Raw genomic sequence first — 19773 nt, 5'->3', positions numbered from 1 at the left:
TGACAGGTCGCTACCACGGAGTTGTCAGGTCTGGGAGTTGTATGTGTTTTCGTCTTAGAACTTTAACCTTTTCACAGTGTGTTTTCATGACAGTTAAAATTAACATTTTGGTCGCCTGACTATGTCTTATTCAGTGTTCAGTTGTACTTAGCGCCACCTTCTTGTGTCACTTCTGGTTGCAAAAGACCAACATGGCGACGAACAAAAAGCCAAGACGGCCACGGCCAAAATGACGAACTCGAGGCTTCAAAACGGAATTCCACAAACAAATGGGTGACATCACGGTGACTACGCCCACTTCTTATATACAGGCTATGATCGTAACCCCTGAATCATGATAGGTATCATATTGCCAGATTCTTGCCAATACACAGCCCTAATGTGAAACCCTTCCATCATTGGTTCTACAAGAGGCGAGGCGAGGCGAGGCGAGGCGAGGCGAGGCGAGGCGAGGCGAGGCGAGGCGAGGCGAGGCGAGGCGAGGCGAGGCGAGGCGAGGCGAGGCGAGGCGAGGCGAGGCGAGGCAAGGCAAGGCAAGGCAAGGCAAGGCAAGGCAGCTTTATTTGTATAGCACATCTCAACAACAGGGCAATTCAAAGTGCTTTACATAAACATTCAAGAAAATTGCGACAAGGTGCAAAAGAACATTAAGACATAATTAAAACAGTTATTAAAACATTAAAGATTAGAAAATAAAAACAAGCTAAAAATAAAAGCTAGGATAGAAGCTAAAACAGCATAAAACACAGAAGAGTAAAAGCTCTAGTGCAGTATCAGATCATTATCTGGTTTAATAAAAGGCAGCCGCAAACAGGAAAGTTTTAAGCTTTGTTTTAAAAGAACTCAGAGTTGTAGCGGTCCTGCAGTTTTCTGGGAGCTTGTTCCAAATATTTGGTGCATAAAAACTGAACGCTGCTTCTGCATGTTTAGTTCTGACTCTGGGGACACTAAGCAGACCTGATCCAGATGACCTGAGAGGTCTGGATGGTTCATAACACAGCAGAAGATCAGAAATATATTTTGGCCCTAAACCATTTAGTGCTTTGTAAACCAGCAGCAGTATTTTGAAATCAATTCTCTGAGAAACAGGCAGCCAGTGTAGAGACCTCAGAACTGGACTGATGTGATCCACTTTCTTGGTCTTAGTAAGGACTCTAGCAGCAACGTTCTGAATCAGCTGCAGCTGTCTGATCGATTTTTTAGGAAGACCAGTAAAGACACCGTTACAGTAGTCAAGTCGGCTGAAGATAAATGCATGGACTAGTTTTTCCAAATCCTGCTGAGACATCAGTCCTCTAATTCTTCTGATATTCTTCAGGTGATAGAAGGCTGTCTTTGTAATTGTCTTAATATGGCTGTTAAAGCTCAGGTCAGAGTCCATGACTACAACAAGGTTTCTGGCTTGGTCCGAGCTTTTTAACATTACAGATTGTAGCTGAGCACTAACCTTTAATCTTTCTTTTTTGGCTCCAAAAACTACGACCTCAGTTTTGTCTTTGTTCAGCTGAAGAAAATTCTGGCACATCCAATTATTGACTTGTTCAATGCACTCACTCAGTGCTTGTATTGGACTGTAGTCTCCTGGTGATAGAGTTATGTAAATTTGTGTGTCGTCTGCATAGTTATGGTAATTTATTTTGTTGTTCTCAAAAATCTGACCCAGTGGGAGCATGTAGATGTTAAACAAAAGAGGCCCCAAGATGGAGCCTTGGGGAACTCCGCATGTGATTTTGTTCAGCTCAGATTTGCAATTACCTATAGACACAAAGAAGTCCCTGTCCTTAAGGTATGATTTAAACCAGCTGAGTGCTATGCCAGAAATACCCACCCAGTTTTCCAGTTGGTCTAGTAATATATTATGGTTAACCGTGTCGAATGCGGCACTGAGATCCAGTAAAACTAAAACCGTAGTTCTACAACTGTCTGTGTTCAATCGGATGTCATTGAAGACCTTAACAAGAGCAGTCTCAGTGCTGTGGTTTCGTCGAAAACCTGACTGGAAGACATCAAAAGAGTTGTTTAGTGCCAGAAAGCTATTTAATTGTTGAAAAACTGTTTTTTCAATTATTTTGGACAAGAATGGAAGATTTGATATTGGTCTGTAATTATTTACTATTGATGAGTCCAGATTGTTCTTTTTGAGGAGTGGTTTGATGACGGCAGTTTTAAGGGCCTGTGGGAAGACTCCTGAAACAAGAGATGCATTAACAATCTGTAAAAGCTCTGAGACCATACAATCTGATACTTTTTTGAAAAGGCCTGTGGGCAGAATGTCAAGGCAGCATGAGGAGGATTTTAGATGTTGTATGATTTCCTCCAGGTATGTCTGATTTATTGGATCAAATTGTGTCATGTTATTTGCGCCAGGTTTAAGTGGACGCAGGGGAAACAAACATCCTGTACCTGCTATGGAGGAAGTGACTGCTTGTCTGATTTTGAGAATTTTTTCTGTGAAAAAGGAAGCAAATTCATTGCAGGCCCTGGTGGATAAAAGTTCAGAGGCTACTGACACAGGAGGGTTTGTTAGCCTGTCGACAGTAGCAAACAGGGCACGTGCATTGTTATTGTTTTTGGTGATGATGTCAGAGAAGAAGCCTTGCATTTTTCAGTTCTGAATTATAAATGCAAAGTCTCTCTTTATAGATGTCATAATGAACTTGTAGATTTGTTTTCCGCCACTGGCGTTCAGCTTTTCGACACTCTCTTTTTTCATTTCTTACCAACATGGTATTTCTCCATGGAGATTTTTTCTTACCAGAGATAATCTTCACCGTGGTGGGTGCAACGGTATCATAACATTTGTCATTTTAGAATTGAAATTATCTACAAGCTCATTGACAGAGGTCCAGGGGAGGGTGGGTGTGGAAGAGAAAGCCTGAACAAATTGATCACTGGTATTTTCAGTGATATACCTTTTTGTGATTACCTCTGTCTGATCATTTCTGTGCACAGGAAGAGTACTCTCAAAGAATACACATGAATGATCAGACAGAGCAACATCCATCACTACAACCTTGGAAATGTTCAGGCCCTTTGATATGATTAAGTCCAAAGTGTGTCCCCTATTGTGTGTGGGCTCTGTCACATGCTGACTCATTCCATAGTTATCAAGAACCTGGCACAGTTCTTTGGCCCCTCTGTCCTGTTAGTTGTCAACATGGATGTTAAAATCACCAACAATGACTACACAGTCAAAGTCAACACAAATTATAGACAGCAGTTCAGTAAAATCATCAAAAACGTTTGCACAGTATTTAGGTGGCCTGTAGATATTCAGAAACAAAGCTCGAGAAGAGGAGTTCAGCTGAACAGCGACATATTCAAAAGAAGCAAAATGTCCATAAGATATGTTTGCATTGGAGAGAATCATTAAACAATATGGCAACTCCACCTCCTTTCTTATGCATTCTAGTTTCGCTCATAAAACTAAAGTTGGGAGGAGTCGACTCGATAAGAACAGCTGCACTGTTATTTTGGTCTAACCACGTTTCAGTTAAAAAACATAAAATCAAGCTTGTGCTCAATAATAAAATCATTGATTAAAAAAGTTTTTCCTGCCAAAGACCTGACGTTTAACAGGAATAGCTTTAATGTGCTAGAAGCATTATTATAATTTTTTGGGACATGGTTTAGCTGGCAAGGAATCAATGCTAAATTTGATCAATTTGCATCAGTAAAAATCTTCCTGTTTCTTCGCAGATTCACCATTCTTTTTCTACTACTTATTAGAACTGAGATAGAAGAAGCTCTCATCACACAGGGCCCCAGCTTATCCTGGAAACAGTCACGTGTATCATTAGCCTTGAAGCCTGGACCCAGCACATATCAATCTGTGCTTGCAACATTTTGTAAAGGAACATCCTTATCAGGCTGCGGAGACAGGCTGATTCCATCGTGGAGGGGATGGAGGTGGTGGGTGTCGTGTTTGTGGAGATGGTGCCAAAGTTGTTTGAGGTTGACGTCGAGGGGGGATCATGGGAGAGAAAATGGGTGTAGGGCGGGGAGTAAGTTTAGTTCCAGCATTGACCAGCTCCTTCATGTGGTCAGTGAACTCCAAGAGGGGGGAGGAGGGAGAAAGGGTGATAAGCGAGGAGGAGGACGCCTCCTCTTGTCTCTGCTGTATCCCAGGGCTGGCTTGTGGTGGGGGGTGAAATGATTCTCCTTGAGGTCCCCTGGCACATTGTGTTGTGTCTTCCTCCAGTGGTGATATAGAACATGTACCAAGGCTGAGTCCTTACCCCAGTGACCCGGGGTCATCCCCTCTCTCTCCCTTTCAATACTACTCTGTCACTATCAATAAAGGCATAAAAGCTAAAAAATATAATCTTTAAAAGATGGTGTCCCATCTGTGTGTTGACACATCGTTATATAACAACAGATACAGAGGTTCAAGGAAACACAACACTGTTTAACTTATTTATCTTGTCATGTACGCGTTACTTAACAGCTTCGTGCCATGTGGCCACTGCTGCTTTAACTCATTCCTGAGAAAATCTGCATGCTTTTCTGTCCTGACACACAGTACATTAAAAAGCAATGTCAAGAATGTCATGAAAAATAATGATATGAAATGTCAACTATTTAAATTTCCCATTGGAAGATCAAGCCTTTTCTTACGAATTTTTGCACACAACCTCTGCATGCAGCTTTGTCTGAGGGCATGCCAAACTAGCCGCTAGGCAGGCATTATGCAAATGTGTTACTTGGTGACATCACCACGTTACGGAAGAAAAGGCAGTTCAGGAGCAGTGTTTCTGTGGTTGAGAGTAACCCCCCTTGGTGTGGACTTCGGGTTTTGTAACTGACCTTTTACATGCACAAAAAAGTATATAACACACTAAAAGAAAGGGAGAAAGCACAAAAGGTCCTCTTTAATCAGCAAGGTTTCTGCAAACTGTCATGCTGTGGTGTGGTTTGTGTTGGAATCGTGGAAAACTTTAGTGCAAATTCAAGCTTAACATAGCAGGTTAAGGGCTCTTTATGAAGTTTTATTGTTTAAACATTTTAAAGTCCACAAAACAGTTTCATAACGTGACGTTTTCTAAAAAATACTGAAAATGACTCAGAGTATGCATGTCGGTACCGTTTCACAGGAAGTGTAGCCTAGATAAAATCGATTCATCACAAAACAATACAGCCATATTTAAAAATGTTTTTAAAATGAGAAAACTCAAATGATTTTTATACCAGTAATGAAAACTTGTAGGTTAATCAGACTCTTTGGCCACTGGTTTTACATATTATCACCAACATGTCACGTTTCTCAGAATCAACCACACTAATCTTAAATTCAACCAGGCTTCATGAGGGCTTCATTGCAGCCAATTTGTAGGCTAGGAGTAACTTTTATCTTCATTTGTACAACCTGATGTAATTCAGAGCAGGCTAAGTCTAAGTGATCTGCAGCTATGTCTATGACCTATTCTTTCTGCCTCATTGTAATCTGGGATTATACAGTTTGTAATCCATGTCTTTATGGCTGTCTCAGAGGATATGAGCTTCTTTATATTTCAGTCTATCCATTTCATCTAGAGTGCAAATAAAGGTTACACTGCATTTTATGCAGAGTGAGAATCTGTGCAACTGACAGAATAAATTCAGTCTTTCAAACCTTTCACTTCAACTCGGGGACTGTTGGACAAAATCTTCACACTGTATGTTCATTTCTTCATCTTGAGGTCAGCTTCTATGGCACAACGGCGCCCTCTGGTGCCTCCATCCTGCAGTCAAATAGAGGAAGAGAGAAACTTTCAGACCCCGTCTTCACTCATATGTGACTGAAGCGACACCAGTGTTTCACTTAACAAACAAGTTGTGCTTCAACATGTTAAAGTCACATTATGACTTATGCCAATTAGCATATTTGTTGAGCTCTATAGGAATGAGTTTGTTTTCATATCTCTGAAAACCTGTAGTTTTTATTCTGTCTACTTCAGGAAAAAAGACAAGAAAGAAAAGGGAAGTTTTAAAGGCTGACAGGTACTTACAAACAGAGAAAGAAGGAAGGCAGGAGAGGACATGGAGACAGTGTCCTGTAAGAGGAAATGATGCATATCAGAGCTGCGACACAAAGGTGCATTGAAAGTCTCAAGAGGAAACTAAATAATGCCAAGATAAGACATAGTGTCTATTCAGCAGAAGGAAATGTTGAAATAAGCTTCAGGAGAACTACTGTACTGAGCACATTTATACATATATTGGTATATATTGTCATGTGGCCATTTTAAAAGTTTACTATTCATTTCCTCGCTGCACTGCAATTGCACTACTTATCCGCATCAGATATTTTTTTTAAAGGAACACGCCAGCATGTTTAGCTCATCAACTGCATATAACATATACTACAGACATACAGTATATTCTTGTCAACCATTTTTCAAAGTATAACATGATGTTTTACAATCATCTCCAACCTTCCAGTCAACTACTGGTTTCAATTATAACATCAGTACGCTGTGAAACATCAGCATTCAACACTTGAAACTTGCTTCAGATCAGGTTAGTAAAATATTTAGGACGAGCGTGCTGTTGCTACTTCACCAGCCAACTATGTGCTTAAGTTATTAAGGATCAAATGTGAAAAAGAACTTGGCTGACTTCTTTAATTCACCAATATATCTCGGTATTTTATAGAATGTGTAAAAACAATTAAAATAATGTTTAGTCAAAGTTACATTATTCAGGTATGGTCATGTAGCTGTAATGTTGGGGTTTTGAAAATGTAATCAGGTTCTGGTACAAATCTCCAACACCTTCATTAGCAGATCTTCACTCAGTCACATTATCATGCAAAAATAATGCAAATGAAGGTGACTAAATATTATTTGTGATTCATCAGGCCAATTATCTGCCAGTTCATGTTCACGTCGTGAAATGAATGGAAAACAATAGCTTTCTTGAAGGTAGAATATCAATGTAAAAACTTAACTGTATGCTTTGGTAAATAGTTGTAAGTAATGTTCTTTACATTTTTGTATTATTGTATTATTGCCTACCATTTTCCAAAGCAGAAATGTTATGTTTTAAAATATATTTATTGCTTTTCAGTCAACCATTGGTTTGAAAGTTGTTTGAGATACATGCAGTAATCACGACAGGGAACAATGTATAGTAATGTAATGCATTTAAGGATAATCTGCCGTCCGAGATTAGAGTCAGCTAAAAAATGTACTGCATTAACTGATGTCTTAAAAGTCAGAGCCATAAGATGAACACTAAACAAATTGTGACATTGGTGGATTGTTGCATTAAAAAAAAAAAAAAAATGTTGGCTTCTGACAAAAAGGTTTTACTGTGATGGATTTCCCCCTTGAATGTTTCAAGTTTCTGTAAGTTGATTTTGTTAGCATACGAAACCAATGGCTACCTGAAAATACATCATTCTAAAAACTAATGCCATACTTTGGAAGATGTCAGGCAGATCTACTTTTTCTTCCACCTTTAAGTCAGCCTGTTGTCTCACCCTTGTCTCTTCTTCTGTACTCTCTGCTTTTGTCAAAATTCTAGTGAAGCACCTTGTCAGTAGAGTCCTGTTTGCGTGTGTTGTCACGGCCCCTCAGGCTTTTGGTGCTGATGCCACCCTCAGATGTTTCCATGATGAGCTGGGTGGCCAGAAACTGCTGGATCTGCTCCAGGACGTCGCGCTGCATCTCCAGGGCCATGTGGTACACGTCGTGATCCAGGCTGTTGTACATGACCGCGTTCTGAAACATCAGCATGATGTCCCTCTGGAACTCGGCGGTGGTCCGCGTCGAACCGGTCTCGATGTTCTTTTTTATGGCAGCGAGGTCCATGGGCCTGTAGAAGTGAGGAGCAAAGAGGGGGTTAGAATGATGTTGAATGTCAATAATCCAATGTCATCCAGCAAAAACAAGATTGTTTTTCTTAGCAAAAACAACCTGTATTGAAAACTTTGTATTTGTGTGATGTAAGATTTTCACTCTGCACGAGCAATATGACAAGTAACCACTATAAAAACTATAGATAAATACAAAATTTGACCACAGCAAACATACACAGTATCCGGTGCTTACCTCTGCACAATACTGTGGTACCCAGGTGCAATTTCATCTGTTACTGGCTGAAGGAAGACGTTTGCATACCTATAAACAGGTTCACATATATCACATCTGTTTCAGAAATGATACAACATATATCAGAGGCTGAGCATCAGTGGCTAGGGTTAGAGTCATATTCTGACCTGTGATTGGCCGCTGCACGCCACACCAGCATAATGGCTTTCTTCCAGATCTTGTGAGCCTGTAGAGCTTCCAGGTCCTCACTGCACAAAGAACTACACAACAATGGTATGTAAGACGGGAGGTAGGATAAACAGAAAGGTCATGAGGAAAGTATTATCAAGCAAAACCTGATCTGCAGCATGACACGGCGAGAAATTCACGTTGCTAGTCGACAGAAGTGAAAAGCAAAAGAATTAGGGCTGTCAAAGTTAACGCGATAATAACGCGTTCATGCAAATTAGTTTTAACGCCACCAATTTCTTTAACACTTTAACGCAACTTGTGACTTTCAGATTGTAGCAGGCTCAGTTTTAAAGTTATAGTGAAGATACTAGTATCATATGAAAGTAGAAAAGCTAAGGAATCCATTGATATCGTACTAGTTTGTCGCAAAGGAGGCTAAATAACGCTCCAAACTTGTGCTAAATTTTGGCGAGGAAAAACTGGCATGACCATTTTCAAAGGGGTCCCTTGACCTCTGACCTCAAGATATGTGAATAAAAAATAGGTTCTATGGGTACCCACGAGTCTCCCCTTTATAGACATTTACCATGTTATGATTTCAGCATATTTTTTAATATTTTTTCTAAATGCAGTACCAGGGTTTCTGGACAATATTTGTCATTGTTTTGTGTTGTCAATTGATTTACAATAATAAATACATACATACATTTGCATAAAGCAGCATAGTTGTCCACTCCCATGTTGATAAGAGTATTAAGTACTTGACAAATCTCCCTTTAAGGTACATTTTGAACAGATAAAAAATGTGTGATTAATCACAATTAACTATGGACAACCATGCGATTAATCATGATTAAATGATTTAATCGATTGACAGCCCTAAAATCAACCTTTCCTTGCCGTTTGTGCCTGTACGTGTTTCACTCACAACTGCGATGAGGCGGGGCTGCTGGGGATGGAGTCTGCGGTCGTGTTAAGCTGCAGAGACGAGGAGGCCGTGCGGAGGCTGTACCCATCCTCGCTCTCGCTGGCCGCGGGCTCTAGCTCCATCTCGCCGTCTGGCTCTGACGAGAATCCCTCCGCCCCGTCGGCCTCTTCTTCTCCGCACACTTCTGGTCCGTTGAGCTCATTGTACACTTTAGTCCCTGAGGCATCCTCTCCTCCCCCGACACTTATCCCATCCTCCGCTTTCATCTCCTGCAAAGAGGGAGAAAGATGCAGAGATTCAAACGGAGCTTACAGCGCAGGAATACTGTGGAACTACGCACTCTGCATTTCATCACGAGCATCGTGTTCGCTCTGTCCTCGTTGGGTGCTATACCTTGGGATGCCTTTCTGTCAGTGGGCTATCTTCTAATACTGAGTCTGCCAAGATAGTAAAGATGAATAATAAGAAGGAAATGGTTATGCAATTGCATTGTTGCATGCAAACTGCATGTTATGAAGCAAGTGAATACTAGTATTTATGCATGGGTGTGCATACCTCCATGGGGTCCTTCACGTCTTTGCTGTGCCCACTTCTCACGCTCACATTTTATAGTGACAACCAATGGAATTTGGCTTTTCTGGTACGCAGACCGTCCAGTCTCCCTCATCGCCTCAGGCTGTGGAGGTGCTCTGGTGTGGCAGTGCTCCAAACTCTTTGAGGAGCGTGAGGATGAGGAGGTGGGAGGAATGCCCCTCGGTCTCATGGGGAATGCTGTGAGACCGTTATCCTGACTGTTGCACAGAGAGGAGAGTGAAGCTGAAGTCCCACCCTGAACTTCTGACGCTTCTGTCTTCCCCTCCAGGCTACTGTGGAGAGACGAGGACTGTGGGACCCCCGTGGGCACAGTGGGGTGAGGCTCATGGGGCTGGAAAGGCCCAGCCTCCCAGGCACCGGACAGAGCATGGCCGTTCTCCTCACACAGTGACAGCGCAGCCTCAACTGCAGCTGCATCCAATGCCTCTGCAGTCTCATCTGCCTGTAGAAGAAGAGATATGACTCTAGATCTTAAAGCAAGACGCTAAAAGCAAAAATATTGTTTTTCATGCACTGGTAAATTTGGAGATTTTGTGCTATTTTGCTTCCATAACATATCTTCTTTCAGACTAGTGGAAAGAAAACATCCAAAATACACATTTTGGTGTTTATTTTATTACACTTTGTCTATTTGGGACTGTAGATTTCTCCTAAATTCACCAAAAGTTAGTATTAGATAATGCCTCATTTACATATTTAAATATACATTTTCAGAAAACTTGTATTACAAAAAATAATTATTTTAATGTCAGTAATCGACTGCAGTGATATCTATTAGTTAAAAAAGGGTATCCTATTCACCTGTAGTATCTTGCAAAATGTGAGGAATTTTACTATATCTTTTTTACTTTTTTATATCTCCTATATTTTATTGTATATCTCCTATATTTTATTATTCAGCACTATATCACTTTTTGCACTATTCACATTTTTAATAGTCCTGTATCTCAGTTGTTACCCTGCACTATATTAGTTTTTAACAGACTCTTCTGCACTATATTCACTTTTTTAATAGTCCTGTATCACATTTGTTACCCTGCACTATATTCAGTTTTAACGGTTTTCTTCATCTCCTTGTATTTTTATAGCTGGTATATTTTTTTGTACTTTGTACTACTAACTTTTTTACTGCCTTTTTACTAACATGTTTTGCACTATGGAACTGTGATGCTGGAAACTTGAATTTCCCTCGGGATCAATAAAGTTAGTATCTATCTATCTATCTATCTATCTATCTATCTAAACATACCTTTAAAAGTTGTTTTCTCAAGAGTTTTCTCATACTGAGCCAGAAATCTTCAGTTCAGCAGCACTTACATACACTCAACTTTCCAGCTTCATTCCAATCTATATTCTTTTTTTCTGTGTTTACAAAGGGATGTGTTCATATATCAATCATAGCCTGATTTATACAACTGTATTCCTAAAAACATGGCAAAAATGGATATTTTTTATGGCTTTTGACAGTATTTTCTGATTTATGGAGTGATAAAAAGTGATATCCAAAATTCCCTCTGTAAGAACCTTTGACTCTAATATGTCAACAAAATGAAACAAGAATTTGAACCTGGCTTTGTCCAATATTCAGATTTATGTTTTGGAAATGTATGCAATTTAGCACATATTTAATAAGATAATGCCTCATTTGCACATTTAAACATATCACTTCAGAAAACTTAATAAAAAAATAATTGTCTTAAAATCAATCAACTGGGGAAGTTCCTCCCCCTTAAAGAATTTTTTTTTTTCATAGTTTGTCATGTCCCGCCTTGTAAATCTCAGCAGTGATGTTGGTGAGTGATCACAATGAAAATACCCATGTTTTAAAATAACATTTAAAACCTCAAACAGGCATTATTTATCCCAAATAATGCTGTGAAAATATACAGCACGTTTCAAAAAAATATATATAGTACTCTTCACCTTGTCCTCAATAATGGCGATAATGTCTCCCACCGTCTTCAGGTCCAGCTCATCCCCCATGTAGGACACAGTCACGTCCTCCTCACTGAGCTCTGACACCTTATCCTCTGCAGAAACAGGCTGGCATCCGGACGGCACCATCACATCCACCTCTGTACACAAACAACTGATTTTCAACTTTTGGGGTTTCAAAGATACAGTTTTAAACTAGCAGTAGCAGCAGTTTGTAAAATCATTTTCTATCTTGACTTCACAGCGTACTTAACTCAAGCTTAATCATTAGCTTGTATTTCAATTTTAACCACAATGAATCTGAACGCTTGTTTGCTTCTAAAAAAAGATATTTAGATACCTTTAGATATTCACAAAAGGTTGAGTATAGTAGATTTTTTTAGTATCACAAGTATGTATTCCTCCAATGTATGAAATTGTGTATTTGAAAAATAGTATTTGTAAAATGAGACACGTAATAGATTAGACTCTTTAGCTACAAAGCAGGTGAAATTAAGGAGGTTTAGCCTGTGGACTGAGCGCTGAGTGGTTTGGGTTAAGGTGGACAGACCTGTACTTGCTGACGCAGTAGAGTCAACAGGCACAGGAGTGGCAGCAGAGAGAGGAGCGCTGGAGGCCGAGTCTGCACTGACCATGAAACCTAACGGGGCAGAGAACTGGGAGGGACCCGCCTCCAGAAGACGAGACAACATCGGGGCACCTGCCATGCAAGCATTCATGCACATTAATAAACAAAGTGCAGACAAAGGAGCGGAGGCTTTGGAGCAAACAGCTTAGACAATAGTAGCACTTTTATATAAAAAAGCATACATACTTTTAGGATTCAAGGAGTAAAACTAACAAATATAAAATATGTTCCTACATGTGTTTTTCGTGTCAAAGGAGATTCTACTCTTGACTGGAATTTGTTTGTTTTCACTTTGACATTAAATTTCTCTTGCTCAGTGTCGAGAAAATCATAAACACAAATCAAACATTGTATCTGTACCTGTTGCCTGAGAGAGAGGTTGGCTAGGCGGAGCCAGCTGCAAGTCATGTGCTCCTGTCATATTACCAGTGGTCCCGTCACCCTCCCCAATCTGGGATATAAATACATACATACATGTCAAACATTTTGCATTGTACATAAAGTGCACATCAAGTATGATTATTAATGTTCCAGCCTGTAATAAGAAAAACTCACACATAGTAATCCATTATGTGAAAGTGATTTTTATATGTACACTACATGTAAGGGATAATGTAGCGCGAGCCGGCCATTCTTTTGAAATAAACCCTGACAGAGCGATGGGGTGGACCTTGACGCAAAGGGATTTATTTCACAACAATGACCAACTAGCTGCACATTAGCCTGCTTATTACACAGCTACTTACTTAAATCAATAATTTGACACAAAAATGGTCCGTCAGAGTCTGACATAAGAATTGCATCCACAGGAACAATCTGTTATACATAGTAGCGGTCTACGATAAAGAAATAACATAACTAACCGTAGAACGCTGTGATTGACCAATCAGAATCGACTATTCAACAGAGCTGTGTAATAAAATTGTATAAATAATACTAATTTAAAGCTGAATGTCTTTGTGATATTTCTACAATTAGACTGGAATCCCAGTGTGTTTGTTTATACATAGGGCCCTACAGGCAGCACTGCATGTCAGAGCAGAAACATTACCGGAGGAATGTGAGAAGGCAAAGATCTAGTAAAGCATAAACTTATTCTGACATGTTGGGATTTCACAAGAGCACAGCAGTTTCATAAAAATGGAAATAAAAAAACATGAAACAAGCCGGACAGTTCTAGGAGGCAACTGTCCAGCAACCATTCAAGAAGAACCCTCGGTCATGGACTGGCTGAATGACAGCTGCAATGGGAAATCATGCCATACGGGAACCACTGATGACATATGACATAAGACTTGAAAAAAAGTACATGACAGGAACCTGCAAGTAAAAGCCAGCCACCTGCAGTTTGCGAAAAGACGCCTGAGAAACTAAGAGGCAAAACATTCGGTGGGGCATTAAAAAAAAAACATTGAACTCTTCAGCTATAATGCAGAGGTATTAACACAAACCAACACAATTATAGTATAAAAACAAATGCAAAATAGATTTAGTGATGTGTTAAAAGTCAAATGATGCATTTTTATTTCTTCAAGTCAACTCATTTCAAAGTTATTTTCCGACTGAATGTGCTGTTTCAGTGGTACAGTCTCTTAGACATTTAAGGATAGAAAGAACAACTCCTGTTTCCAAAAACAGGAAACTTGTTAATATTTCAGAGTGCATTTGACCACAGATAGAATAGTAATAAGTAAAAACCAGGCATATTCAGAACACTGCAGTGGTTTCAAAGAGGATGAATGACCTTGTGTAGCACAGCCTAAGACAACACCTGAACCCCATTCAAAGAGGAGTGGAATTAACTGAAGACAGTTGTTCACCCATCCAAATTTACAAATCTACTGACACTGAGGTGTCCTGAGGTGAAAACAGCTTGGGTGTTAAAAATCCAACATATTACAATGCAATAAATATGCAAAAAAGGGTTTAACGCCACAGGCAAAACAAACCACAGCTACCAAAACCACAAAACAGAATGAAAGACAAACTGATTAAATACTTCCTAAACGCACAGTAACTCTACAAATAATGAGATGAAGATGGGATGCCCTGCAGACTTGAGCATATTAATTACAGAACTTGGCACTGTTGGCATAATACAGTAAGTCCCCTCCACATACCAGTCTGGAATTTGTGGCCAAGATATTGCCTTTCTTCAGTAACTCTGACAGGAGCGGAGATGGTGGCGGCGTAGCTTTCTGGCTCAGGAGCTTCTTTTGGTTGGGGTCGTCCAGGAGTGACCCGTGGCTTATGTCATCATTATCGGGTCCAGAGGACTCCGCAATTGTCATTAATCTGGCTGATCCTGAAGCCTGGAGACAGAGAGAGGGAAATGTGATGTCATATTTCCATACCGATCGAGGAATGCTTTCATTGATCAACTCTGATTAAGTGTCTCTTCTGGCTTTTACAATAATGAGAAAATGGCAAATTACTTTAGCATATCTAAACATGTGGCACACAAGACCCAGCTCAAAAAGGAAAACTGATTGGTCTGCAGAAATCTTGAGAGAAATACACCTACTAAAAATGTTTTTATATGTCCCACAAAGAAGTATGATTATTGAAAAGTAAGGCAGACCTTAAATCCTTTTGAGCCTTCAGTGACTTACATTCTTTGTCGATGTGAGATCCAGTGTCAAGCACTCGAGTGGGTCCCCTGGTGAGAACTCCTGGCTCGGGGAGCTACAGCCTGAGGGCGAATGCATGGTAATGCCAGGAACTCGCTTTGGTGCATTCTTTGCCACCTGTCTGGCTGGAAGAGGGAGGGGGCAGCAAAGAGAGAATTCTCTTATCAGTTGCACAAAAGTTACTGTTCAACTTCCTTTTATTTCACAAGAAAAATGTGCCATGACTATCCTACTTTTAGTCCTCTATTGGTCCAAAACTTGACAATTATTGGACTGCTATGAAATATGGTACACATATTTGTGATCCCCAGAGGATGGATCCTACCGACTTTGGTGATCCTAAGACTTTCTAGCACTACCAACAGGTCCGATTTTTCACTTCCTGACAGAATACTTACTAATACTACCAAATCCTCATCAGCCTAATGTGAGATCAGTCAGCATGCCTACATACTACATGTTAGCATGTTATACTATTATGTGTTATACCATTGCTTTGGACGCAGTTCTGATGTCGAACTCTGGTGGACCATTTTTGTGTCAAATTATTGATTTCTTAACTAAGTAGCCGTGTAAAATGTGGGATAATGTACAGCTAGTGGGTCATTGTTGTGAAAGAAACCCAGGCAGGGCCCTGAACCGGCTCGCTGACCGGCACATTATCCCTTACTTAACATGCTAACTGTATGCATGATGCATGATACATTAACATGCTGACGTTAGAATATTATCATTTTAACAAGCTAATATGCTAAATGTTGCATACTAAACTTTAGTATATTAAAATGCTAACTGTATGCGTGTTAACATACTAACGTTATATTAGAATGTTATCAATTTAACAGGCTAATATGCTAAACGTTACATACTAAACTTTAGTATATTAAAATGCTAACTGTATGCATGTTACATTAACATGCTGACATTAGAATATTATCAATTGTACAAGTTAATATGCTAAACGTTACATACTAAAGTTTAGCATGTTAAGATGTTAACTGTATGCAGGTTACACTACCATGCTGACATTACAATATTATCAATTTAACAAGCTTATATGCTAAAAATAACATACAAAAGTTTAGCATGTTAACATGCTTATGTTGAGGCTGACAAATTGCTGAACCTGACTAAATACACCTGAGTCTGAGAGCTAAGACTGAGTCAAAAACAATCAATATTGAGCCTGACAAGTTAATCTGAGATGTCCCAAATTGACCATTGTATCAAATGTAACTATTTGACTTAAGTGGTACTAATTTATAGGAGGATAAGCTCAAAGTGAGTGTTCAGTTCCCTTCAGTAATACAGTAAAATCAGGTTACCTATACAATGTTATCAATCAATATGCCACCTCTAAAATCTGTTACACTTTAAACTGAGGTTTAATAACAGATAACGTCAGCAAACGGGCCAAGAGAACAGCTGAGGATGTTACAACTGAACAATTTTCTTCATTTTAGCTGTTTCTTTCAGAAGTAAACATACTATTTATGGAGCATCAATAAAAATGACTGAAACATAATTTTATATTGATGTTTCCCCCCAAAATACCCTATAAAAGTGAAGCAGATACCCTGATAAGCAGCATTTGTGTTTTTTCTTTTCGACTCTTCTTCCTCCTCCTCCAGTTTCTTCTTCCTGACAGACACACATAAGATCGTTTAGTTTACTAGTTAGTAGAGAGTATTTATAATGTCTAAGCTGTACAAACAGAAAAAGAGACGTGCTGTATCATTGTTTTGACAGGACGGATAGAAAGTTTGTTGCTTCTTACTGCAGAATGTCTTCCCATAATTCTTGTAGTTTGGAATCTAGACGTCCTGCTTGAATCAGTTCAGCCTCTCTCTTCAGCTTCCTGTGAAAACACCACGTCAACCAATCTCATTGATGCAGTTTATGATACAACTACTTTGTTTTCCACAGAGGCTGCGATGTGTTCATGCTGTTAAAAGCTCTGCTTGTGTACCTGTGCTTCTCCTGTGTTTCTTTGATCAACTTCTTTAGTGCATCGATCCTGTCAGCTGTCAGCCTGCGTACTATCACGTCCTCCACCGTCTCCACCACCTCTCCTCTCTCACCACGCTTCCGCCTGAAGGCAACAAATGCATTATTAGTTTAAGACGCTGTTTTCTGACGTATACTGTCAATGCATGTGTCAAACAGTATACAGCTATATAATCTATTTCAGCTAGTCACGTATTCGCTCACTTCGGGGCCTCTGTTGTTTCCAGGAGCTCAGAGTACTTGGAGGCACAGTGCTGTGAAGAGCCAAAGGAGAATCAAGAACAGCTTTCTGACAGGACAAAATAGAATGTGGCGAGCGTACTGTAGAGGTCATGAATTTGGTCATTGTGTTCTGCGGTAGAGTGAGATTTTGTCACACCTTTTGAGAGAACCAGTCAGGTGGTCTCCCGGGTTCTGCAAATGGTTTGATGGCTCGACTGACAGATACCCTGTTAAGATAAAGACATTTTGTGAGTCGATCAAAGATGAAAGACACATTAAAGACTCGAAGTCCAAAACAGGCTCCTATTTATGTCCTGGTTTATTGTAGTACTATATGTATTTTGTGAATTTGTTTGGAATTTGTTGGAAGACTTTTTGTTGTAAATTCATGCAAATTATATGCAAAACTAGAAGTGCACTCGGAGAGCGCAGACCTCCGCCAAGGCAGGTTTCATGTATGTCGCTATAGCCAGCATGCACTAGGCCACATCATGGATAGTATGCCAGTACATCACAGTATAACATACAGCTACAGACAACAACATGCCTACCTATAGTCATCTTATTTGCATGTCCTTGGACTGTGAAAGAAAACCACAGCAACCACCATTTCAAGCACACAGAGGAGCTTCAAGGCTAACATCAGAGCCATCGGTATTTACAATATGTAATCTTAAGGGATGAATTTGTAAAAAAACTGAACCATTTATTCACTGCCATAAAGCGTGTGACCTCTGACAACTTTAACATTATTCATACACGTTCAAACTACAAATGTCTATGTTAGGGATGCACCGATAGCAATACCGGATCGGATATCAGGCCGATACCGACTCAAACAGCTGGATCGGGTATCTGTAACAATGGGGCTGATTTATTTAATTCACTTTTATGTTTATACACTATATACAATATAGACTGGAATTTTAATTCCTGTTTAAGTTTTGACCAATTTGTTGCTACATTAAAATGGGTTGTTAAGGTTTTAACAGGTTCCTGGTCATTTTTGAAGATTTTACCAAGTTGCTGGTGTACGATTTATTATTTCAATAGTAAATAACAATTCAGTGAATCTATGTATTTATTTGTTACATTTTACAAAGTTAAGGTAGCAATATTTAAGTCAAGCCTGATGTTGCCTTACACATAAAAGAATGATCCCATTCATTTCCACACAGTGAGGCATACAGATTATTAATGAAACACTGGTATCGTATCGGTACCCAAAGCCCAGGTATCACTATTGGGACTGAAAAAAGTCAGACTGAATCACAGACCATTGACACACAACTAATCATTGGCACCACTTTTAGACTAAAGTGGCAGGAATAGAGAGCAGTAGAGTACAGTACCAGTTCTGGTCTCCACTCTTCATGACAGATGTGGCCAAACACAGCTTCTCCCTCACTGACCATGGCTCTGTTGGTCCAATGACAAGTAGCTTGTGTTCTGCAGATGTGGAGGAAAATGGAACAAAATATGATACATGCTTTATATAGTTAATGTTCAACTGCTGTAGTTCTCAGGCCTGGTATAGAAACTAGAATTCATCTCTTGAGCTAGGGGTTCATTTTGATGCCACCTTAGAGCTGCCCAAATAGTGATCTGGTGTTGCTGGCTCACAGATTTCGGTGTAGCAGCCGGCAGTTAGCTGATTGCTTGGACTCAGCGCATATAAAAGGCAGGTCGTTTCTACGGTTGATGGTGAGCAGGAGCCTCCATCAGTGTAAACAAAGCTGTCAAATATCTAATGACAGCCATTAATCCCTGCAGGCTGCCCTCCTGCAGGGATCAGAGACTGCCGTGCAGGAAGTTAGTGGTGATCACATCAACAGTACCAAACAGTAACACTTAGTAACGCTAACTGAAGATAGCATGCCATGACATATCTGCTATGCAACGTTTCAACTACTCACTTCCAACCCCGTTTGCCATCTTCCTGTCATCCCGACATCCCATACATGTTGGTGGATGGAAACCCAGCAATGAATATAGAACACTGGCGAGATCCGAGAACGATAGACATCAAATGATGGAGGTTAACATCAATGAATGTTGAACGTTGTGGGTGTTGAGGCTTTGGGGGGATTGTTCTCTCTAGCTAGCAGCAGCACGCTGAATCACCGTGGTACGGTAAAGTCGCTGTCTCTCTCTCTCGTGTCTGTCTCCGCTGTTGGTAACTTCAAGATGAACTAGCTAGCTCATGATGCTAGTCTCTGTGACGTTGAGGACTCGCAAAACGGGTTGAATTCGCGTTAACCTCAGCAAGAGTCTGTGCTAACAAGAAGAAGCCAGAGGAGAAGATGTTGCTTACTGTAGTCACTAACGTTATTGATCAGTGCAACGTTAGCTAGCAGCGAAGTGCTCGTACACGCCCACCACCACCACCACCAGCTCAATGATGATGATGGTACAACCGTGATGCTTTACTGAACTTAGCTAAATAGCTTTTTTACTTTTATACACCCTTTCTTGTGGCTGTAGAATAGCAACAACAATCATAATGTTAATAGTACTAATAACACATGTACAAATAATATGAGACCAACAGCCCTTTTTTCTTTCTTTCTTTTTTAACTTTAATCTAAAATGTAGGGAGGACATGTGATGCCACTTTCGTGAAAA

General features: G+C 39.9%; 1 protein-coding gene and 1 long non-coding RNA gene across 7 annotated transcripts; one reads left to right on the top strand and one right to left on the bottom strand.

Annotated features, from left to right (window-relative positions):
* Positions 1-4967: 4967 nt before the first annotated feature.
* LOC119476340 (bromodomain-containing protein 8-like) lies at positions 4968-19690 on the bottom strand. 6 transcript variants are annotated; one of them, XR_005204000.1, is made up of 20 exons: positions 19065-19678; positions 18501-18597; positions 17306-17375; positions 17131-17180; positions 16889-17011; positions 16697-16777; positions 16496-16560; positions 14902-15044; positions 14410-14601; positions 12650-12740; positions 12212-12361; positions 11650-11801; positions 9688-10168; positions 9526-9569; positions 9133-9401; positions 8201-8293; positions 8034-8102; positions 7463-7797; positions 5988-6032; positions 4968-5720 (listed from the first exon to the last, which is right to left on the bottom strand). XR_005204000.1 is itself a non-coding variant. In XM_037749770.1 (20 exons), the coding sequence occupies exons 1-20, from the start codon at positions 19105-19107 to the stop codon at positions 5661-5663; spliced, it is 2601 nt and encodes an 866-aa protein (XP_037605698.1). In that variant the 5' UTR covers positions 19108-19682; the 3' UTR covers positions 4968-5660. The 6 variants fall into 6 exon arrangements, 5 of the variants coding, with proteins under 5 accessions (XP_037605698.1, XP_037605701.1, XP_037605700.1 ...); XM_037749770.1 differs by having other exon boundaries at positions 7515-7797; positions 19065-19682; XM_037749773.1 differs by lacking the exon at positions 12212-12361 and having other exon boundaries at positions 7515-7797; positions 19065-19690.
* Positions 5716-7913, top strand: LOC119476342. The gene is made up of 2 exons (XR_005204001.1): positions 5716-6498; positions 7507-7913. It is a non-coding gene; the product is annotated as an uncharacterized LOC119476342 (long non-coding RNA).
* Positions 19691-19773: the final 83 nt, after the last annotated feature.

The sequence above is a fragment of the Sebastes umbrosus genome, chromosome 17 (assembly GCF_015220745.1).
Source record: "Sebastes umbrosus isolate fSebUmb1 chromosome 17, fSebUmb1.pri, whole genome shotgun sequence".
NCBI lineage: Eukaryota > Metazoa > Chordata > Actinopteri > Perciformes > Sebastidae > Sebastes > Sebastes umbrosus.
The sequence above is the reverse complement of the archived record's forward strand: the minus strand, read 5'-3'. Positions and strand labels throughout refer to the sequence as shown.